The sequence below is a fragment of the Polistes dominula genome, unplaced genomic scaffold (assembly GCF_049000335.1).
Source record: "Polistes dominula isolate Pdom_NZ unplaced genomic scaffold, Pdom_raw_medaka contig_80, whole genome shotgun sequence".
Classification (NCBI taxonomy): domain Eukaryota; kingdom Metazoa; phylum Arthropoda; class Insecta; order Hymenoptera; family Vespidae; genus Polistes; species Polistes dominula.
The window spans coordinates 2,188,003-2,212,755 of record NW_028301111.1 but is presented as its reverse complement, the minus strand read 5'-3'; the positions used below and the strand labels follow the sequence as shown (position 1 = coordinate 2,212,755).

The 24,753-nt window shown below is 28.4% G+C and overlaps 4 protein-coding genes across 10 annotated transcripts in view; 2 read left to right on the top strand and 2 right to left on the bottom strand.

Moving 5' to 3' along the window:
* twin (CCR4-NOT transcription complex subunit 6-like twin) overlaps window positions 1-6,097 on the top strand; it is a 246,481-nt gene extending 240,384 nt beyond the window's left edge. For 3 of the 4 annotated variants that reach the window (XM_089176664.1, XM_089176667.1, XM_089176668.1), the window contains one exon: window positions 31-6,097. In XM_089176664.1, coding sequence (XP_089032790.1) covers window positions 31-107 — 77 coding nt within the window. In that variant the 3' untranslated portion in view covers window positions 108-6,097. The remainder of the gene's footprint in view (window positions 1-30) is intronic. The other variant, XM_089176666.1, reaches the window with a different exon arrangement.
* The window catches only part of LOC107071673 (tachykinin-like peptides receptor 86C), a 216,674-nt gene that overhangs the window by 49,197 nt on the left and 142,724 nt on the right, over window positions 1-24,753 (bottom strand). The gene's annotated exons all lie outside the window — the stretch shown is intronic.
* On the bottom strand, window positions 6,257-7,330 carry mRpS24 (mitochondrial ribosomal protein S24). Its single transcript, XM_015326971.2, has 3 exons — window positions 7,186-7,330; window positions 6,709-6,886; window positions 6,257-6,634 (listed from the first exon to the last, which is right to left on the bottom strand). The coding sequence occupies exons 1-3, from the start codon at window positions 7,210-7,212 to the stop codon at window positions 6,348-6,350; spliced, it is 492 nt and encodes a 163-aa protein (XP_015182457.1). The 5' UTR covers window positions 7,213-7,330; the 3' UTR covers window positions 6,257-6,347.
* Window positions 7,864-24,753, top strand: part of Tsp26A (Tetraspanin 26A) — a 120,339-nt gene continuing 103,449 nt past the window's right edge. For 2 of the 4 annotated variants that reach the window (XM_015326974.2, XM_015326976.2), the window contains exon 1: window positions 7,867-8,620. In XM_015326974.2, coding sequence (XP_015182460.1) covers window positions 8,531-8,620 — 90 coding nt within the window. In that variant the 5' untranslated portion in view covers window positions 7,867-8,530. Of the gene's footprint in view, window positions 8,621-24,753 lie in introns of all 4 variants that reach the window. The other 2 variants (XM_089176669.1, XM_015326972.2) reach the window with 2 other exon arrangements.

Here is a 24,753-nt window from a genome sequence, read left to right as displayed (position 1 = left end):
TGCTATTAAATATCTTATGTTTCTTTTTAGACCACTTTCCATTGTTAGTAGAACTAGAAATGACACCTACAGTAGGAACAAGCAACGGTTTGATCTCACGCAGGTAGCAGCCGCTGCGGTCTAGACCCAAGTAATAACAAGGGAATGATATACAATAATAAAAATAAAATCTTTATCACTCCTTCTCTTACTTCAGGCTCTAGTAATATCACTCGCAGTCGACTACTATATTCTAATAGCGAATATTACGAATACTCCACATTGCCGCACATTCAACATGCTGACAGACATATTGATGAATTATTCTAATGACCAGGTGAAGGGAGTCGTGTTGTAATGCGTTTAGCCCATGTATAGTGTATTGCATTTTTAAGACCTAAAACTACTTCCCCATGTTAAGAGTAACCATAAAAAAAACTCTCTCCTCTCCTCTCTCTCCCTTTCTCTCTCTCTCTCTCTCTCTCACACACACACACACACTCTATCTCTCTCTCTTTCTATTACCATCATAATATGTAGATACCTATTTTCCTACAAAACAAAAAAAAAACACATGATATTCCGATCAAGCCTCTGTGATATCGTCATTAACAATTGGAACAATTTCACATATTTATTATTAACCTAAACAAGCTAGTATCTACTAGAAAACAAATCCTAATCTCTTCCTAAATGTCATTACAACATTCTCCAAAGCCAACATTTTTGATAAGAATGCTGCCATCCAATGACAAATTGTATTTTTAAAACGAAAGAAAACGAAGAATAAGAAAAAAAAAATAATGAAGAAGTAATGAAAACATACACGCTATACTGGGCTGTGCGAAGTGATCGGAGTTGACTTAACAATTTCAATGCAAGTACAAATCTGTTCTTATTGGCCACGTATATTGATAATGATAATGTTATATAAGGAAATAGATGATATTTGTAGCAAATGTAATTGTAAGTATGGTAAAATGTAACGATGTTCGTCTATCATAGTAACATTGAGATATATCAGTTGACATTCATCATTAGGTACATTATTCTTTTTTTTTTTCAGTTCCAATTTATTCATAGATCAAAATATCTCAAATCCAATTTACTGCTTGATAATTCAGTTGTAAAGTAGACAATTATATTATAAGTAAAATACATTAATACAAAATGTTCATATTTGTACAACTGCATTTCTTTTTCTTTTTCTTTTTCTTTTTTTCGTCAAACAATCAAACAAAAAAAATATATATATATATATATTCATACATTACATACATACATACATACATACATACGTATTACTTGACGAAAACGTTTGATAAAATGTATTATCATTATATATATATATATCAGGAAAATAAGATTGGATGTTATTAATTAATTAAACATTTTTTTTGTTTTGTTTTTGAAAATATATATTAAAAAACAATTTATTATAAGTACAATGATTACTATAGTTACCATATGTCAAATTCATAGAGACACACAACTGAATTATGCAAGTAGTTTATATTAAACATTTATTTGTCAAAGACGTATGTGTAGTAAATGTTGTATAAAGTAGACTATTATTATTATAGTTTTAATTAACGATCGTAGATATGACATTCTGAATTGTACATTTATTCATTCGCAATATACATTTTTCATGTGACAAGAAACAAACAAAAAAATATGGTCCTTGAGAATGAAAGAAAGAACACAAAAACAAAATGTATTTAAAACTTTATATAGCTTATTGACTATTCAGGCCTAACGTAAACAACATAATTAATATTTCACTTGCAATATATATATATATTTAAAGTAAAAAACATTTCAATCGCAACAAATACATAGTCATTATAATAATATCATTTTAAATAATAGTATAAAGTAATAGAATATAAAATAAAATAAAATATAATATAATATAAATCATTTCTTTTCACTTTAATCATAAAAAAAGAAAAAAATGTTAATGAAATATTGCAAATGCCTTTTATTTTATTTATTAATTTCATTTATCTTGTTCACAATATAAAGGCTTAATTTTTTAGAATGTGAATATATAACAGGACCTTAATTTAATTTTAAAAACTTGTCAGAGTAAAAACAAACAAGAACAACAACAACAACAATATCAATGATTTTGTAGCAATTGAATGTTTCATAATAATATAATATAATAATATAGTAATAATTAGATTATATTGTAATAATATTTGTTGTGAAGAGAAAAAAACATATGTTGTTAGTTTTATGAATGTTTTTGTCATCGAACGTGTTTTAATTTAATTATTACAAACAAAAAAAACAAAGAAAGAGCAAAGTTTTCACACGAATGCTAATATATCGACTGCAATATATTTAAAAACAAAAAAAGGAAAAGAAGAGAAACAAAAGATAAGCAGAAAAAGGAAAAAAAAAGAAAAAGAAAGAAAGAACAACAACCATCTCTCTTTTATGCAGACGAATAGATTTACGTTATAATAATAAAGAAATTTATATCAGCATTTAAAAACACTAGGATATTTATATAAAAAAAAAAAAAAAAACTTTTTAAATATACTTTCTTGCTAAGTGTGTGTCTCTCTCTATCTCTTGCGTATAGTGTAGTGTATATATATATATACATACACTAAACTATGAGTCTATGAATCTATGAGTAATCTGCTAGTATTTCATTAATTAGATTATGGAATATAATAAGTGACGATTATGTTTAGAACAAAACAATTATTAATGATATGCAATTGTGAGGTAACGCAAACATCACTTGAATTATGATTTCATTTTTTATTTTATTATTATTATTATTATTATAATTTATATCATTAGACTTTGAACAGTACTTAGTGAGTCTGATTATTTAAATAAATATTATTAAAAGATGAAAAATTCAATGATATTAGATAACACATGATCTTATGCATTTTGGCTTATGATAAGACTACAATGATGAAGTACTAACCGATTACCATATTATTAATTTTGGAATACTGGAAAGCTCCGAAGAAATTGAAAATGTATTGATAGTCATTTCTTGTCACGACGCCCCTGCAGTTTATAATAATGTGTAAACGATAGTGTAAGTTATTTGTATCACTTGCACATCAATATTATGCTCAATATTTTTCATTAATATGATATTTGTATTTTTACTACTGAATTATTGTATTATTTCTTAAATATATGAATTTATATAAGATATCAGTATTTAAAATTATATCTGATACAATTAATGTGTGAATAATTATTAACTGAAAGATATTGTAAAAGCTTTGTCTATTAATTTATGCATAATATTGATTTAATAGTGATACCATTATCTTACTGACCCATATGTCTCTCTTTCTCTCTCTTATCTATCTATCTATCTATCTATCACTCTCTTTCATACTCTTTCACAATTATAAAAAAAAAAAAAATGCTACAAAAACATATACACAAAGATCTTCAAGTAATTTGTCTGCTATAGTTATTATTTTTTAAGAACATTTTATTTTCTCGAATGCTTAACATTTTTTATATTCGTACAACACTTATATTAATTAATAAAATTACTCTCAAATTGTAATTGATTAAATAAAATGAGAAGTGTTTGATAAATATGCTAATAAGAAAAACAAGAAAAAAAAAACGGACAAAATGTTTTATCATAATTTAAAATAAGTTCACATACGACACATTTTCTTCTACGAAATGAAAAGCAATCTATCAAATAAAAAACAAAACAAAACAAAACTTTAACATTTCTTTTTATAAAAATAAAATAATATTAATGTACATATACACAAACAAACACACACACACATAGATACACAAACATATACATATCTAGATAATTTTTTTGAGTTTATTGAAATAACGAGTATATCAAAAATAAGTATTTCATTTTCAATTTATTATTTGATTTTTGGCATATTAAGAAAAAAAAAACAAAGAAAAGGATTTTCTCATTTGTCTTATTTATTATACATCTTCTGAGCATCTCCAGCATATATATATCATTCAACAAAATATATTAGTCTTAGAGAAGTTAATATTAAGTAGACATTTTTACTCTCGATTATATTATTAATAAAACTATTCTTTGTGAGATTCTGTACAATGCGAACACTGTGTTCTGTTGCTTGGAATGTTTAGTGTATTTGTATAATTTCCAACTTTGTAACGTGTAATTAATGCCTGTTATTCTATGTACTATGCAATTTAGGTATAATACGATATAACTTACTTAAGAATATAATATATATATAAATATATGTGTACATATATATGCATATAAGTATATATATATTATTAATACAAAAGGGACACTATGTATGCAATACTGCATAAGTTTATATTAATCAATTAAATCAAGAAACAATTTGTTTATTATTAAATTTAAAAAGAAAACAACAACAACAACAAAAATAAGAAATATAAAAAAGACAACATTTGTATAAAAGTTATTAATAATACTTTTAAAAAATTCAATTTTTTTTTTTTTTAATAATCTTAAGAGTAAATTCACATTTTTACTCGAAGCATACATTTTAATAAGATTTAATGTATTTCTTGATTTATTAATTGAAATTAAATGAATAATATGATTCGATTTAATCATGTCATTTACTAAGTAGGAATTATTCAAATGACTTGATTTGCTTCAATGAAAGTTTTATTTATACTTACGAGAATATATATATAAAAAAAAAAAAAAAAATATTGTAATAATTCTGCGAGTGAAAACGAACAAATTAGACTGTCTGAGGTAATAATAATTAAAAAGGAAAATAAAATAGAAAACAAAATACGAAACAAATATTAAGCAAATCCTGACCTCATATGTGGTATTGCACGAGTGTCGATATTTGACTTCCATAGATAAGAATTAAGTTATACAAAATAATAATAATAATAATTAAAATAATAATAATAATAATAATATTAATAATAATAATAATAATAATAATAATAATAATAATAATAATAATAATAATAATAATAATAATAATAATAATAATATTAAATAAGATGAGCACAGCACATTTCAGCCTGTACTTTTATAAAAGAAAATGAACGTTCAAAAATTTGTAGACATTGGAACACAATTCTTGCGTCCTCAAAGTGCTAAAAAAAAAAAAAAAAAATCTATAAATTCAGTCAGGTTTCGTGTAAGCTTTCAAAAATTAACTTTCGATAATCGAATAATTTGAGGATTGAAACAAAAAAAAAAGAAGCATTTGTTTTTTGGGAAAAACATATGAATATATTATAAATGTAGATACATTAACTTGATTCTTGTGTAAAAGTGATATGCGACCTTGTGATCGATAGAAAGACCTAATTGATTATTCGTAGAAATAATGACAATGGTAATTCCATTGTCCATTATATTCATTTCTAGAAATTAATAACTTCTCAATAATTAATATATTAATTGTAGTTTTTTAATTCACACATTTAAATGTAAACGACAAAGGTAACTTTTAAATCTTTAAACATTAGATATATCTTCTTAAGTAAAATAAACATCATGCATTTAATCAATACCGTACGTACAATAAACACCATTTCATCGTACAATAGGAAAATAATTGCATTGTATTACATAATAAACATTGTGATTGTGACTAATGTACAGACATGATTTGTACTTCCCTTTTATATAAATGAATCTAAACATTGTAATCATAGATTATAGCAAAATGAAAAGCACACAGATAATTAATAATCAAACATTTAGAAATCTCTCTCTCTCTCTCTTTCTCTCTCTTTCTCCCTTTGTTAAACATTCGAAATGAAATAATACTCAAGAAAACATGGAAAGTACAAATATGTAGCTACACGGTCCTGATTGAATATTGGTAAAAAAAAAAAAAAAAATAAGAGTTGTAAAGACATAACCAAGGAGAGAATGTGTCTAGTAGAATGTGTAAAATTATATCATGATCGAATGCTCTGTCAGTCCGCACTTAAATACCCTTTTTCGTGTTATTTAAATATACATTTTAAAAGTGGCATATACTTTACTTTTTATTAAAAATGCAATGATTGTATATGGGCTGCATTTGAATCATGATCGAATGTAATGATTTACTAAGCGATGCAAAATAAATGAAAAAAAAAAAAAGATTTAAAGAGACATTATCCTTGTATAATATTTTTCCTATTTAACCATAGAAATAAACTACGAAGACGATGAATGGAGAAGTTATGGTTAGTGATGGGAATACTGGCATGATTTGGTATTTGTGGCAATGAACTTTCGAGTTCCTAATGCCAATTATTAATAATAATAATATATTTTTAATATATAAACACTTTTATTCCACATTTTTACAGTCAATACGCTTATATAAATATATTTAATTAATTTCTATTCTATTTAATTCTTAAATATATTTAAATGTAGTTTCGTGTTTATAACCAGTTGCTATCTCCAATTTTACAATACACTGTAAATAACGACTTAAAAATTCTTCCGTATAACCAGTCAAAAAGTACATCTTACTTGGATGTATACTACGATCAACAATACCAGCAATTCTAATAATATTATGTTGTCTTTTAATAATAACTTCGCATACAAATAAATTGTGCCACGTTCCTGCCATGAAACGTCTAATAAAGACATCTTCCAATGCTGTTTCAGCCGGTCTGTTGCCATCTTTTATATTTGCTAGATTGCAAAGAGATATTAAGTCGTAATTATTATATCAAAATCGTGTAATTATTGGTTTACTTCATACATACAGGTATTCCAAGAATTCCACGATTTTCTATGTGCAATGTAATGAGGTGGATTAGCCATCTCATATGTTAAACGTAAAGTTCTTTTAGGTGTTGGTTTATATCGACCAGATTGAACTTTATTAACAACTGCGCTAACATGTATACAACGACGTAATGAAGGATGCTGTAGAAAAGACATCTGTAAATAATAATGTTACATTAGCATGATTGATTGGAACTTTATACATTTAAAAGGTTTCAGACGGTGTCATTTAAAGTTTGACTCTAAATTTGAGGATTCTGTTTCAGATCAATCATTTTTAATAATTTTTCTTCATTCTTCTAAGAAATTGCATATTAAATCTTTCATATAAAGAAGTAATTAGTAAAATGATTAAAAATAACCTTCATGTGCATAGAATTATAATCGCAAAGAAAGGTTATGTTAGAGAAAACTTTGATTATGATATTAAAAATGTCAATGATTATATTACTTACATTAACTAAATTAGTTAGAAAGGCCATTTTCTTTGATCGATCGATTAAATAGTTAATTTTAATACATTATAATATAATAAAACAAAGAATAAACATATCAACTAAACCAGGACAAACATCAGAAGTTATATTACGTTTGCGCATATTCCACATGCGCAGGAATCGTGCGCCGATTTGATGCGCCAATATGATTTAAATTTTAAATATAAACGAATAATAGAATTTCTAAAAATTAAACAAGACTTTAATTAAACGATAAAAGTTATTATAAATAATTTCACAATGAAATAGCAAATGTTTTAAACAATGAATTAAGTTATGCAAGAATAAATTATAAATTCCATCATTTTAAAACAATATAAGAATATTAAATGAAAGAATATTTTTAAAAAATAAAATTTCAAATAGAAGATGAAGAAGAAGAAAAGAGAAAAAGATAAAGAAAGTGTGTAAAAGAATAAGGGATATTAAAAAGAACTTTGGAAGATACTATGAAGAAGAAGAAGGAGAAAGGTAAAGGAAAAAGGTAAAGGAAAAAGGTAAAGGACGAAGGATAGTGACGTGTACAGGCGAGGGGAGAGTGCAGTAAAAGGGGCGGGGCAAAAGCTTAGGTGGTAGCAGCAAGAAAGAAGAGAGGGGATATGTTAGGGGAGAGAAGTGGGGGTAGCTCGATTCGTCGGTGGCTCTTTGATCGGAGCGGGAGTGCAGTGTGCGTCCTGACGTGACAATGGAGGTAGTTACGATTGCTGTGCGGTGCTTTATTGTGATCAGCTGATCGTACGCGGGGTTACGAGAAGATAGAGTAGTAGTGTGTGCGTGTGTGTGCGTGCGTGCGTGCTTGCGTGTGTGAAAGAGAGAGAGAGAGAGAGAGAACGAAAGAAAGAAAGAAAGGAAGAACGAAAGGTGTCCGTGGTCAAAAGGTAGAAAGGAAGAAGAAGAAGAAGAAGGTCAAGAGAAAAGGACGGAGAAAGTGAAAAAAAGAACGGAAAGGTGTTGGTGCGCGGTTTTATCGGGAAAAGGAAGGTGTTAAAAAGAGGAAAAGAAAACAAAAATATATTATTTCGGTTAAAAGACGATGTCGTCGTCATCGTCGTCATTATTATTACTGTCATCATCATCGTCATCATCATCATCATCGTTGTCATCGTCATTGTCAACATTGTCGTCGTGTTCGTATTCGTGAGAGAGATCGACGTGCCTTCGTAGGCGCCGTCGTTCCTAATCCCTCTTATTGTGTGTTGCTAATATATATATATTAGTAGTGGTTCCCCCTTGTATATATCCGGTGTGTATCGTGCACGAATGCGTGGAGTTCGCACGAGAGGTAGATAAATGTCTCTCAACCATGCCCGCCGTGCGGAAGTACAGAAGGGATACCAGTGAAGTGAGCTGTTGCCTCAAGTACGTCATCTTTGGATTTAACGTCATGTTTTGGGTATGTCTTTTTATTTATTTTATTTTATTTTATTTTATTTGTAAAATATCGTTTGAATTATCGAATCTTGATAACTTTTCTTGATCTTACGTACGTACTTTTTGATTGGTCAAGATTTAATTGAAATGAAATTATAAAGTTTTCTTTACGAAGTATAGTTTATGCAATATAATAACAGTGTACTTATCTATCTATATATATATAATAGTTATTTTGTAACGGTTTAATAGAGCAAAGGCTAGTATAAACTTGTTACGTTATGTTTTCTTGTTGAACCTTGTCGTTTAAAATCGCGTTACCATGGTGAAAGAGAGAGGAAGAGAAAGAATTGTCAGTCTTATACCAATCCCCACTACCAGTCATCATCAGTGCGTTCACCAGCTTTCAATGTAATATAGTAAGTAAGTACTATGCAAGAAGTATTTTCTCTATTCCTTTGTTCTTGCCCTTTCCTCTCTTTACTATATCCTAATTCTTCTAATCTTCAAAACATAATCCTTTCTTTCTTTCTTCCTAACCTTCTTCGTTTTTAGTGTAATATTCTCGAAAATCATTGAATTTTCATTCTCAAATTTCCTTCGTTTATCAAGCGTATCTAATTTACCGCCAATTTGATATTCTCGAGTTTGTATTTTGAGAAAATATCGAATTAAAATCGATTATAGTGAGTTCAAAATATTTTTCGCGCCCTTTTAATGATTTCGTATCCGCCATATTGCATTGGTAACGCGAAAGAATAAGAAAGTAAATTTTAGTTATGTTTATCTAGATTTTCATTGACAAAATGAAAACTTAATTGCGCCCATAATTATGAAAATGAAAAAAAATGAATTTATTAATAATTTTATACTACATTAATTAATTTAAACTAAATTAAATCAATATAATTGTCAAATATAAACCGTTTGATAATGTTTGTTGATTTATTATAGTGTTTAATTTTTATATAATATATTTTACTTAATTTAATTTTATTTTAATTAATCATATTAATAGTTTAAAATTTGTTTAATTTATTATAGTATTCAAATATAATTTTTTAAATATCTTAAAACAAAAGGTGTATGACTTAGACCATTTTCATAATTATGGGCACATTTGATACATTTATCATTATATTTTATAAAAATAAAAACAAAATACAATTTATCTAAAAACAAATAGTAAAAAAAGAATAACAAATTCTCTTTTTATATATACTGTGGTACAATTGGTATTGATGAAACTTAACTTTGATTTTTCATTTGTATATAATGCAACTTACATATACACCTACTATATATGCAGAGTGATTCATTCTAAGTTGACCAATAAATCTCGAAAATGACTCAACCTAACAAAAATATACAAATATTATATTATAGTCATAAAGTTTTCTTACAACTTTTTTCTTATCAACTTTTATGATATTATCATACTTTTGGAACTATTTAGGTAGTACGAGCTGGTGAATCACACTGTATAAATGTATATTAAATGCATTGACTGATGGTTTCTGATGGTTTTGTAAAATCGCTAAAGGTCGTCGAGTGTTTCAATGAAGAAGACGAGATAGATAGACACACACACACACACAGATAGATAGATAGACTGATAGATAGATAGATAGGGTTAGGGAATGAAAGAGAAAGAGAAAGAGATAGAGATAGAGAGAGAGAAATATGGTGGGAGAAAGACCGGGAACGAGCCCGCAATGCAGTTCGTATGCATCGTCAAGTGTTCCAATTGCTAGAAGCGGGGCATACGTATGTACATATATATGTATGTGTGTACATCACGGTTTATACATATATATATCTCGTAGAACGATGCGTATATATATATATATATATACATACAAACCGGACGCATCCCATTGTAAATACGGGGAATTAAACGAAGTTCGCGACTCGTGAACCACTACCCTATGTTGTACCATGTATGCACATGCAACGCGAGAGATACGTCGCGTCGCATCGCATTGCATTGCATTGCATTGCATTGCATCCTTTCGTTTCGTTTCATCCACCTTTTACGAACATATATATTCAAACCTTTTATTTTTTTTCCTTTTAGATTCCTACTCCTACTCCTACTCCTCATTCCTACCCTCTTTCAACCCTCCTCTGTTCTTTTTTTCCTTCTTTTTGTTTTACTTTTTTGATTCTCTATCGTTCGGTACCGTTTAGCGAAAATCGATCGAACTTTAACGAGTTTCGTTTCTATTGGACCCACCACACTGGACTCTACTATCACGTTTCGTTCAAATACTTCCTAGAAAGCCACTAAACAACTTTTGTCTTGATTTTTTTCTTTCTTTTTATCTACGATCGATTAGTCATTCGAATTAATTGAGATTTTTTTCTCTTCTTCTCCTCCTCACTGTTATTATTCACTTTCTCTCTCTCTCTTTTTCCTACTTTCCCTTTTACTTTTTTGTTGTTCTTCCATTTTTCATTTGTTTTAATTTCAAACTATTTCAATCATTAAATAATTAAGAATAAAAGTATTGGGATTTCTAGCAGGGGTGTAACGTTGCAATTCGATTTATCTACTCTAATTTTGAATTTAGCCAACAGATAGCGTATTCAAGTGCTAAAGATCTCACGTGACGTAGCAATTCGACCTATCTATTCGTATTTTGAATTTAACCACCAGATGGCATATTCAAGTGCTAGAGATCCCAATTCTCATTAATTTCTATGATTTATTTATTCTATCGTTTTCAATTCTTTCTGTTTATTTTTTTTATCTTTTTATTCTTTTTATTCTTAATTATTATTTTATTATAATTTTATAAATATATATATGTATTTATATTAATCAATTAATTTTTATAAAATACTGATCAAATATGTATAACTATTTTATTTTTTACTCTTCGATACTATAAATTTATTATTTATAATATAAATATTCGAATTACCGGAAAATTTTGTGCACTGACACAAACATTAGTTGAATTTTTCGTCACTAGGGGTAAGGCCTCATTTCTTAAAATGGAATATACAAATTGCCATCATGTTTGCAAGAGTTTAAAAGTAATTCGATTAATTAATTGTTCAAATTATGAATAATTTATTATTTTATTTGGTTTTTGATTTAAAAATGGACAGAATTTTCCAGTAGACTTAATATTTTCCTCCTTTTCTACGAATTATTACGAAGTTATAGTTTCATAACATTTTTTTTTTTTCTACAAAATAATCACGTGTGAAGATCAATTATTTTGGTGAATAATACTTTGTGAAGATTTATATGTAATGTAATGAAATACATGTATACGCACATATATAGGTACACACGATTAAGAAGTTTGGCCTTGAACAAAAGATCTCGTCGTTAGTGAAACATAATTATCATTCTCGTATAATAAGGATTGTTTAAAGTATGTATTTTCTCAGCTCGGTTATTTCATAGATCTTTATCGATCATTATAATGTAGATATTTTTATCATCAGGTGTGACGTTATACTTCGTTAAACTGAAAGAAAGATACTAGAAAAATACTAGAAAAACACTAAAATAATATTTGAACAAAAAACAAAGATCATGAATCATGACGAACCTAAAAATTGATCAGAATGATAGAACAAATAATAATAATAAAAATAATAATAATAATAATAATAGTAGTAGTAGTAGTAGTAGTAGCAGTAGTAGTTGTAATAGTAGTCAATACTCTTCTTCTTATTCTTCTTCTTATTCTTCTTCTTACTCGTCGTTACGCTTGTTCTTCCTCAATCCGGTAGAACCGGGTTTTGATCCTTGAAAAAGGACGACCGGATTCTCGTCCTTCGCGTCGCGTAGTCTGACGAGGCGAACGAACTCGTCCTCTCAACTTGCTGCCACGTATTTTCAAGATGAAAGTAGAAAATTTCTTTCCTCTTTCACGTATCCTTTCAATGTTTTATTCTCTTTTCCTCGCCACCCAACTCAAAAAAGAAAGACAAAAAAAAATCATAGATCTCTGATAGATTTTTACAAAAAAAAAAAAAAAAACAAATAAAATAAATTTTTCACATTAATTTTGTTAAAAAACCATCAAACTTATTTGAATTAAACTTATTTAATATATAGTATAAGTTTAACTTAAGTAAGTTAATTAAATTATTTAATATAATAATTAAGTTGTTATTAATTTTATATTTAAGTTATTAATTAATTTAATATTTAATTTAGTTATTTAATATATAATATAATTAAACATAAGTTAAACTTGTTTGACAATAAACAAAATATATACATATATTTATTATTTATTATTAATTTATTTTTAATTATATTAATATTATTATTTTATTATTTATACAAATATATAAAATATAAAAATATTTATTTGATACAAAAATAAGAAAAATATTGTACACTTTAAACATGTACAAAGTATCACTTATGTATATAATATTATGTGGGTGATTATCTGTGTATGTTATGTATATGTGTGGGAGGATTGACCTTGTTGGTGGTATCATACCTTTTTCTAGTCAACGAACCAACGTTTCTTTCTTTTATTTTTTTTATCGTGTAAAAACATACACCTATACTGATACAACGAATATGTATTTAACACTCACACATATACAAACGTGAATAGACACCCCCACTTGGTACGCGCTGACGCGCACGCATCCCACGTGCACTCGTGCGTTCACGAATCTCGTCTCTTCTCTTCTCTTCTCTTTCTAATTAACTTGGGAAATCACTTATTATAATAAATTAGGTATACTAATTTATTCTCACTATTATTATTTCTTTTTTTTTTTTTTAAATAAGTTTAATAATTATGTATAAATTAATACAGAGTGATTCATCAACACTTGCCACTAGCCAAGTTGCATGAAAAATTCAGGACTAAAATGTGACATTAATATTTTTCTGATAGGTTGAGTCATTTTCAAGATTTATTGGTCAACTTTGTTTATTTAAATACAATGTTATATTTTAATACTCATTTTCGGATAGCGGCTTTCAAGACGAATCCAATGATATGCAACACTACATACGAAACTTGATAATAACTAATAAAAATAATTTGGAAAATATCTGCACCGTCTTTTGTCGAAACAATTGAAGTTTGACAAAACCCTGACGCGACCGCGACGCCACCTGAACCGGAAGAGTTGTCTTGTTCGCTAGTTTTTATCTTTGTTAACAATTAAAAATATTAATGTTGCATATCGTTGGATTCGTCTTGTCAACCGCTATCCGAAAATAAGTATTAAAATATAACATTGTAATTAAATAAATAAAGTTGACTAAGAAATCTCAAAGATGAGTCAACCTATCAGAAAAATACTAATGTCACATTATAGTCCTGAATTTTTCATGCAACTTTTTCCTTATGCACTTTTCTGCTTCTTTCATACTTTCGGAGCTATTTAATTGGCAAGAGCTGGTGAGTCACCCTGTATACCCTTCGAAATACTTTTTATTATTTTAACCTTTCGAATATTTGCTAAATTTTTTTTCTTGAGAAACAATTGTTGAATTTAATGTAATAAATTTAAATATAAAATGATTGAATTAATTGTTATACGTAATACAGACACACACACATATATATTGCATATATTATTATGTATTATGTATAACGTTGATGAATATAATATTTTAATCGATAAAAAATAATAAAGTAAACGTAATCGGATATAAATAAATGTTTGGTAAGTTTATGTGTTTAATGTGTCTATTATCAAAGTTCCTTGAAACTTTCATCTTGCGAATCCTGAGGACGAAACTGTGGTGTTTGAGGTATATCATTACTAAAGTCGTCCGCAAAACCGGTTTTTCGAGCAAGTCAGACGGCCACCGGTGCTTTTCTGCTGATGTTCAGCGATTTTCTATCTTTCTTTATTCCTTTCTTTCTTTCCTTCTTTCTTTATCTCTGCGTCATCTTTCCAACAACTTTCCATCATTTTTATTTTTACCAAAAAAAAAAAAATAAAAAACATATGCCAATATTAAACTTATAATATAAAATATTAATCCAAATTTTTAATTTATTGACTGATTTTATATTCAAATCTAATATATAAAATACATATATTAATTATATTTTAATAAATTAATAAAATATATTAATTAAATAATATAATTAAAATATAATATATATATATATATATATATATATATATATAATAGTAAAATTAAAAAATATATATTAATAAATTTTATAAATAACAATATTAAGAGGACCTCCTACTCTGCAATTTAAAAAAATTTTTTTTTTTTTTTTTTTATATTTCGAATGTATATATATGTAGAAATATTGTGTTAAAATTTCAAAAAGATCCGATGTCTCTAACTACATTTTTGGTGCCTGAACGTAACTACCTCGGACCACTTTCCTGAGCGTTCGGCGCGCACGGACGACTCTTATCTTGTTCAATCCCTTTCTCTTTCATTGTTTATTCACGCAGTTTTTTTTATTGTAATCTGTATATACCTTCGTATTGTCAGGTATATTTTTCGGGGGATCAGACATAGAGAAATATATAACTGTCTGAAGATGATGATATATAGATTATTAAATTATGATGATGTTAATGGGCTAATAATTTGAATAATACGTGGTCCATTGCTGGGCCCATTAATCGGCCAATGATCAACTACCATTAATGGGCCGATAATAAATGCGGGTAATGGGCCGATAATAAATGCCGGTAATGGGCCGATAATAAATGCCGGTAATGGGCCGATAATAAATGCCGGTAATGGGCCGATACTAAATGCCGGTAATGGGCCGATACTAAATGCCGGTAATGGGCCGATACTAAATGCCAGTAATGGGCCGATACTAAATGCCGGTAATGGGCCGATACTAAATGCCGGTAATGGGCCGATAATAAATGCCGGTAATGGGCCGATAATAAATGCCGGTAATGGGCCGATACTAAATGCCGGTAATGGGCCGATACTAAATGCCGGTAATGGGCCGATACTAAATGCCGGTAATGGGCCGATACTAAATGCCGGTAATGGGCCGATACTAAATGCCGGTAATGGGCCGATACTAAATGCCGGTAATGGGCCGATACTAAATGCCGGTAATGGGCCGATACTAAATGCCGGTAATGGGCCGATACTAAATGCCGGTAATGGGCCGATACTAAATGCCGGTAATGGGCCGATACTAAATGCCGGTAATGGGCCGATACTAAATGCCGGTAATGGGCCGATACTAAATGCCGGTAATGGGCCGATACTAAATGCCGGTAATGGGACGATACTAAATGCCGGTAATGGGCCGATACTAAATGCCGGTAAAAATTTTTATATAAAACTGTCACTTTGTAGCTGAAGTCATACAGAATATAAAACCATTTTACTTTTATGTTTCAGGTAAGCCATTCTCAAGTTCTGATGGAGCTACCAAAGCACTAAAGTTTTAAGGTTTTTTTTATACTACTGTTTTTGCAATAAAAAATTAATTAAAATGAAAAAATAAAAATTCATTTATATAGTTTAAGGCTCAATTTAACAAACCCAACAACTTTTAGATCGATATCTTTTATAGTTTTCTTGGAAAAAATTCGCGAAAATAGCCTTTTTTTTAGGTGCTCAGAGTAGAAGGTCCCCTTAAATAATTCATTAAAAATATTTTTTTTTATTAAGAATATATTGGCATTTTTACAGTCATTCAATATATAAATAAATTTTTCAAAAATGTTATTTCGAATAAATTCTTTCTCGTAGTTTTGTTGTCCTTTCAATTAAGGACACCTTCTTGCACACACACACACATATATAACCAACATGTATCGTTAAATAATTTAATCAAATTGTATTTGAAATAATTTTGTAAAAAATCGATATCTGGAAATTTGATGTAGTTAAAGATGTCTCTGAAGTATTTTAATTCGTTTTAAAAATAAAATGAGAAAGAGAGAGAGAGAGAGAGAAAAAAAAAGCTTAACACACCTTTTAAACGATGACGCCTTTACCATTAATTACTTTCTTTACTATGAAAAGGGATTAAACGCTTCAAGGCAGCTGTCGTCGTCGTCGTTCTCGTTGTAACAGGACAGACAGGATTTTCAAGCGAAATAAGGACGATTCTTCTTCTTCTTCTTCCTCCTTTTTTTCTTTTTTTTTATTTTATTTTTGTCTTTTACTTTCCCTCTCTTTCTCTCTCTCTCTCTCTCTTTTTTTTTGAAGACATTTATTTCACTACTAGAAATGGTTGAGTATATTTTTTGCAAAGGATGAAAGTAAAATCTTATTGGTACAAACTTTTGAGAATATATTTTCATTAAAATTCGAACGTAGCAACTTCTACGATAATTTTCAAGGTTAAAAGCAAAAAAAAAGAAACATAGCTTATTAATAATTCAATTCTTTCTTAGTAAGCAATTGCTGCGAGAAAAGAATGAAAGATAGAGATAGAAGATACTGAAATATTCCAAGGTCAAATGAAGAGAAAAAAAAGGCACCATTCCTCTCTCCCTTCCCCTTAAGAACAAAGTACTTTTTTTCGAAAATTTATCACGTTGAGTTTTCTTTAAAAAGACATTTTCCGAGGTTCTAAAAAAAAGAGAAAGTAAAAAAAAAATAAAAAGAGAGAATAAAAAAAAATAGAAGAAGAAGTAGAAGAAGAAGTGGAAGGTAATCTCACGAACCGAAGCGAAATGCTTCCCTTTTTTCCCTTTTCACCCTTCCACCCTTCATCCCTATTTTCCTTTCTTGCAGCAGATAATTCGTATTCGCATTCGAAGCACGAAATGCAGGAGGTATCTTTTAGATATACGTTTGAGCTTTGTAGAACAAGGACAAATGGTGCTTGTAGTAGTAGTAGTGGTGGTGGTGGTGGTGGTTTCATGGTGGTTGTGGTACACTTTATTTCTATATCTATCTCTCTGTCTCTTTCTTTTTCTCCCATTTTATTTTCCTTACGTTTTACAACTTCCTAGGAGACCCCTTTACCTTCCAATCCTCCTCCTCCTCCCCTCCCCTTCCACTCAAAAAAACCCTGTCAAGGGCTTAATATTAATATCGTTTTGGGACGAATCGTTTTGCATTCGAGAGGATACTTTTGAAGTAAGTAAGTTTTTTTCCCCTTTCTGTACCCTTGAGAATAGTATTTTTGCTATCTTCAAGGTTTCTTTTCTTTTTTTTTTATCTATCTATCTATCTATCTATCTATTTCTTTATCTGTTTTACATCATCTTCTTTGAAATATCTTTTGATAATAGTAATGGTGAATGTTAAACGTAGGAAAACGTTCAATGTATTTTCGTTCTTTGATGTTAGCGATTCTGGCAAAACACGTGGACCGATTCACCGCACATGAAATTTCCGTTTCAATGGGTTTTATATATAACCCCGTCCCTTTCCCTTCTGCGCCTCAGCTTGTCCCTAACCCATCCCTCTAACTCTACAACTTCAACCCTCCAAGTTCCAACCCTATCCACTTTTTCCTATTTTTACTCTTCGGGCAGGTTATCTTCACTGGACTTTACTTTGTTTTTTTTTTTTTTTTCTCATTGACGATAGCAGTTTTTCTTCTTTCCTATTGGATGGAACAAAAATATGAATTCGATGAACGAAATTTGACGATGAAGAAAATCTCGGGATTTTTATGCTTTTTTTTGTTTTTTTTGGCGGGGGGGTGGTGGGGAGGAAAGGAATTTTTAGTTTTACATCGAACGTGAAAAATGTTAAATCCGATTCTAGAAAAAGGATCGAAAAGGGGATTTTATTTTTATTCTTTGTTTGCTTTTTTCTCTCTACTATTTTCTGGATTGTGTACAAAGATATTTTTAATGGGTTTCCATTCCTTTTTCTTTTTAATAAATCGGCTTTGGGGTTTTCATTTTTTACTTTCTCTTTCAATAATAAGAAAGAAAGTAACATTGAGATTATAAATAACTTTTGATTTATTACTTTGGTTTATTTTGTTTTTAGCTTTTAGTTTAATTAACATTAGTTATAAATGCTTTTTTTATTGTTTAATTTCTTTTTTAACATTATGACGTCCGGTGGCTCCACGTTGGTGCCATGCGAACACTATCGGGTAAGTGTTGGTGGCTTCACGTTGGTGCCATGCGAAAGCTTTTGGATAAGTGCTACTGGTTTTACATTGGTGCTATGCAAAAATTATCAGGTAAATGCCGGTGGCTCCAGATTGGCGCCATTTGGAAATTATCGCCCAAAGTCCAGTGTTTTTTTTTTTTGAAGAACAAAAAAGAAAAATGAAAATTACGAATAAACGAACGATCGGTGTTTTGTGTATTATTTATTATCACGTTGTTGTTGAATGTTAACGATTATTATTTTCTTTTGAACGAGATAAAGAGAAAGAGAGAAAGAGAGGAAGAGAGAGAGAGAGAGAGGGAGAGAGAGAGAGAGAGTAAAATGTTCGGACAAGCAATGAAAAAACGATTAATGGATGAAATACGGCAAAAGAGCTTTTGTAAATGAATTCTTCTCGTAAAACGGTCCTTCCTATCGCATGGGAACGCAGTTAATCTTAATCAGCGTAGGTAAAGCAGGATAATGTCGAGAACGAAACTTTGCTAAGCCGATTAATATAAATACGCCTGGCCCGAACTAAGCGAGTAAATTCTAGTTAGGTTCGGAATCGGGAAACTGCCATAATGTAATCTCCCAAGCAAAAGTATTATTGATTCATCATCGTTAATGGAAACCTTACCTACATATATATATATATATATATATATATATATATAATGTACATAGGTAGTAAATAAATTATATAAATATTATTTGTCAAGAAAATAATTCTTTAAGAAGTTTAAACTTAATATTTAATTTATATTATTTTATAATTATATTTCTTTATTAATTTATAAAGCAAACTTAAAAAACAAAGCAATGAGAATTAATTAAATGAAGATTAAAACGTTCTAATTTTAGTATATTTTTCATTCTAATGTAATTATTTTATCATCCCTGCGCAGGGATGATTTTAAGGGTTAAATAGTCCTGGAATATGTAAGAAGAGTGTATTAGAATATTAAATTAATTATTAACACGTTCCCTGCCTAACCATTTTTGCCCAAATTGTGGTACAGGCAATTAGATTTTCAGTGTTTTGAATGACTATGTGTGCATGTACCATTTATGATACACGTGGCCTAATGGTCAAGTTTAACGTGTACCTTAAATGGTACATGTGCCATAGAAAGTGTTTTATTAATCAAAAGTATCGTCTTCCTCGAAATTCACCTTCAGACTGAGTCATTATCCTTTATGCTAATTTCTTTTATTCAATGTTGCTTATATGACTTTCCGAACATTGCGCATGTGTGCAACGATAATAATCAACCTGATTAATAGAATTTTAGATTAAAATGTTGTAGTTAATGTATTTTTCTTTTTTTTTATTCTAATTTAATTGTGTTATCTCTTTTGAATATTTTCCTATATTTATATTGTAGTTTTATATGAGTAATTTTATTCTGCGTTTTCAATGAGTACAATAAAACATGATTAGAAAAGAAAAAAACATGAAAAAAGGAAAGTAAATGAGATTGATTGGATGAAATGACACTCTGTAGTATCGTAATAATTGTAACAAGATCGAACAGGAATACACGTCAAAATGAGTCACCATGTCGATTCGCTTTCTAATTATTACACAAGTATAGCATTATTAACGTACACAATAATGTAATAACGGTTTGTCAACATATATATATATATATATATATATATATATATATATATACATATGTATATACATTGATACATATTTATAATGTTTTTGTTATATACCTGTTTGTTTGTTAATATATTTTTCTTTTTATTATTGAAATAATTTTTTAAACTAATATAATAATGAAGAATAGAACGTACGAATGATTTTTATTTCATTATATATAATATATCATTTTTATGAGCATGTTAGTCATGTGTGTACGTGTTTGAAAATAGCGAGATAATTTGGAAAATAATTTTGACGGAAATTCGATGCCATCGTATTATACTACGTCATATTACAATCCAGGAATTCCCACGATTTATATGCCATTTCGTTGGATTTTCCTCTTTTGCCGAAGTGGACCGCAAATTAACTAAAATTTCCTGATCGCTTTATTACCCGTTTGTTTTAAATGAATAATATTTCAGTATACATATATATACAAGATGATTCACCAGCTCTTGCTATTTAAATAACTTCGAAAGAATTATAGAAGCAGAAAAATTGATAAACAAAACGTTTCATGAAAAATTCAGGAATACATTATGACGTTAGCATTTTTTTCCTAGGTTCAGTCATTTCCGAGATTTATTAGTCAATTCTCTTTGTTTTTTTTTAAATACAATTTTATATTTTAATATTTATTTTCGAATAGCTACGGTCAAGACGAATCCAACGATATGCAACACTAATATTTTTGTAAGTTAACAAGAGTCAAAATTTACGAAAACGTCGGTTCCACGTCAGATGGTGTCGCGGTCGCGTTATTCTTCAGTTGTTTTGACAAAAGACGGTGCAGACGGACAGTTCAGACTTTCTGAACTGTTTTTATTGGTTATTGTTAGGTTTTATATGTAGTGTTGCATATCATTGGATTCGTCTTGAAAGCCGCTATCAGAAAATGAGTATTAAAATATAACATTGTATTTAAATAAACAAAGTTGACTAAGAAATCTCAAAGATGACTCAACCTACCAAAAAAATACTAATGTCATCTTGCAATCCTGAATTTTTCATGCAACTTGGCCAGTGGCAAGTGCTGGTGAATCACTTTGTATTAATTTATACATGCATACCTACGAATTAAATCTAAACGAAAATTTTCTGCTTGATCGCTTAGATATTTTAAATAATAATAATAAAAAGAAAAGAGGAAAAACAATAAAAGTGAAAAATCGGGACACAAATTATTTAATATATTTCATTTATTTTTGTATAATCGACAATCTGAAAAGAAAAGAACAAAAATTATAATTCCTTGATCAAAAAAATTCAATTAAAATATATATATATATATATATTATCCCAATATTGAAGTATATATGTATATGTATATATAGAATACGTGAAAATTCACATGAGAACAACGTGTTTTTTAATATTTCAAAGTCAATAAAGCGAAGCGTGTTTTCATATGAGTATATACGGATATTAAATGCATTTTGAATAATAAATCTATTGGTACATTACGTTACGACGAAATATGTTAATTTATATAGGTATGTATGTATGTATATATATATATATATATATATATATACGATCGTGTTGAGTAAATATGATAAAATTATATTGCCGTCGAAGCTCTTGCATAGAGGCAAATTTTGCATACAAAACCGTTCGTTAAACATTTCTCTCTCCCTCTCTGTCTTTCTCTTTCTCTTACTTTCTCTCTCTCTCTCTTTTCTCTTTTAGTATTTCTCTCTTTCTGCTTCATATACATATTCCAACAATCGCGGTAATTTAATTTCCTTTATTAAGCTGCACGGAATACGCGATCGTCAAGTTAATCAAGCTAGCATTACTTTTCTCTCCCTATATTCTTTGTATCTTTTGAGAATATAATAATAATAATAATAATAATAATAATAATAATAATAATAATAATAAGATGTATAATAATATAATTATAATTATATTACTCATACCTTTATTAAAGTTAATTAATATTAATTATTAGGCTCTCTTTATCACACAACTAATTTACATCCATTTATTGTACAATACAATTTGCACTATTTGTTATTTGTAAAATAACTTTTGCTTTAATCAAACTAATATTACATTTATTTTTTATATATTTTTTTGTATCTTTTGAGAATATTATAATAATAATAATTATTATTATTTTATATATATCTAATATTATATAAGATTATTATATTATAATATTAATAATAATATTTAATTAGTTTAATTAATATAATGAAAATACATTATATATTAAAATTATATATTTAATATATAATAATATATATAGTATTATATAATTATTTTTTTTTTTTTTCGTGTGGTTTGTTATCCCGGGGCGCTCAGTCCTTGAACCATTGTGCCCGGGGCCCCTTGCGGGGAGCAACTATATTCATTGTGGTGGTCCCGTGGGCAGCCACGTCCCTCCGTGCGAAGTGCAGCACAGTCCGGTCCCCCCAAAGCCCATCACATTGAATGTTGGCGGTGGTCCCAATGGGATCATTTCTGACGCCCGCGAGCCCAAAGCCACGACGACGAGCACAAGGGCCATGTCCCACTCGTTCGATGTCGGAGAGCGGGGACTCGAACCCGCGAATTCCGGGCGGGAGTCGAGCGCTCTACCGACTGAGCCATGCCGTGCTCATATAATTATTATAATAATAATTAATAATAATAATTATTAGTATTATTAAATTATTATTACAATGTTAATAAGCCTCAGTAATTAATTCACATTTACGATTTACAATCAACAATTAATAATAAAAAATTTCTAAGTTAATTTTAAAATTTAATTTGTTAATTTAATTGATTAGAACGTTGAACTGTCATCTTAATAATTCATAATGTTACCTTTCAATTATTTCTTTTTAAAGAAATAACTTATTTTAGTTATTAGTATCTTAAATAAACTTTCTCGTAGATGATCGAAATAAATGAATTACAGGAAATAGAATAAATAACTCAAAGGTTGTATTTCGTTTTGAAACTTGATTAATGTATATATCTGGAGATTGCGAAAGATTGTAGAATAATTAAGTTGGTTTAATTTATCAAGTTTTAAATGAAGAAAATATCTTTAATTCGCTCGTTAATATCCAAATGATTTCATTTTAAGTAAAGTTGTTAATTTTCTTCTTAAAAACAGAGATGATTGAATTCTGTGTTGTTTTTTTTTTTATTTAAATCTTATCTCGTTAATCGTAAATAATAAATTTAATTCAATCATTTAAAATCAAAATATAATAAAATAAATAAAAATAATAAAGAGTAATTAAATGATATTAATGAATTTAAATAAAAAGCAATTAAAAATTAATTAAAATATTGAGCCACAATGATAATTGAAAAAAGAACTTAAATTAATTTTTTTAATTTGATATAAATTGTATTTGTTGAATATATAAAACAATAAATTTGACTTAGATACGATACGTATTTGATTGTAAATAAATAGGTTTCTATTTGATTGATTTAGTTACTTGGTAAAACTTATTTCAGTGCTAAAACTCAACACGGATATTGGCTGTTTCGTTCGTTCTATGGTTAATTAACCTTATTAATACTTTGACTGAAAATTCAACATGGTAACCACGAAATTAGATTGCTAAATGATATTCCTAGAAATGTCTGTAGGAAAATTTGATCACACTATATACTACATACATATGTATTTATTGACTATTTCAAATTTTGAATGATATAAAATATAAAAAAAAAATTAATATGAAAGTTTCTTCTTAACAAATATAGAAAGACAAATAATTTATTTCTAAGATAACAAGTGAATCCAATTATCTTCTCTTTACATTTTATGAAAAAGAATTCTTTTATGGAAATAAAAAAAAAGGGGAGGGGGAAAAACTGATATTACCATAGTCGACAATTTTAATGTTATTTCTTTGATATTTGAATAAGTTTCAAATATCAAAGTTAACTAGAGAATATCTTGTGTAAAGTCAGGTGAAATTTATTCAACGATTAACAAGGTACGAAACAATCTTTTCTGACGACACTGTCCTTTATCCTTTCCTCTTTTTTTTACCACGAAAGGAAGTGCAGGAAGGAAGGAAGGAAGGAATAAAGGAATGAAAATAGAAAGTAAGTAAGAAAGTAAAAAATATATAAAAATGTATTTTATCTCGTAGTAAAAAGAAGCAAAAAAAAAAAAAAAAAGAAGAAAAAGATGGAAAAGATGAGAGTAGAATAAATGGTGGGTGGAGGGTGTAGAACACTTGAAATTTTTCGTATGCAAGGAAGAAAATCCAGACGACTATATCTGCCATGGTAATTGTGGTGATGGTGTTGGTGACGACGTATACAAAAATGTGCCAATAACACGTAAAAGATATTATCGACAAAACCATTTAACTTTGTCCCTTTTGTCTATTTATTTTATTTTTTATTATTATTATTATATTTCTGAGTTCACAACCGCAAAAGAGAGAAATATATATATATAAAGATATATTGTATAAGTGTATTTGTGTGTGTGTGTATGTGTTTGACTCATTTCAAT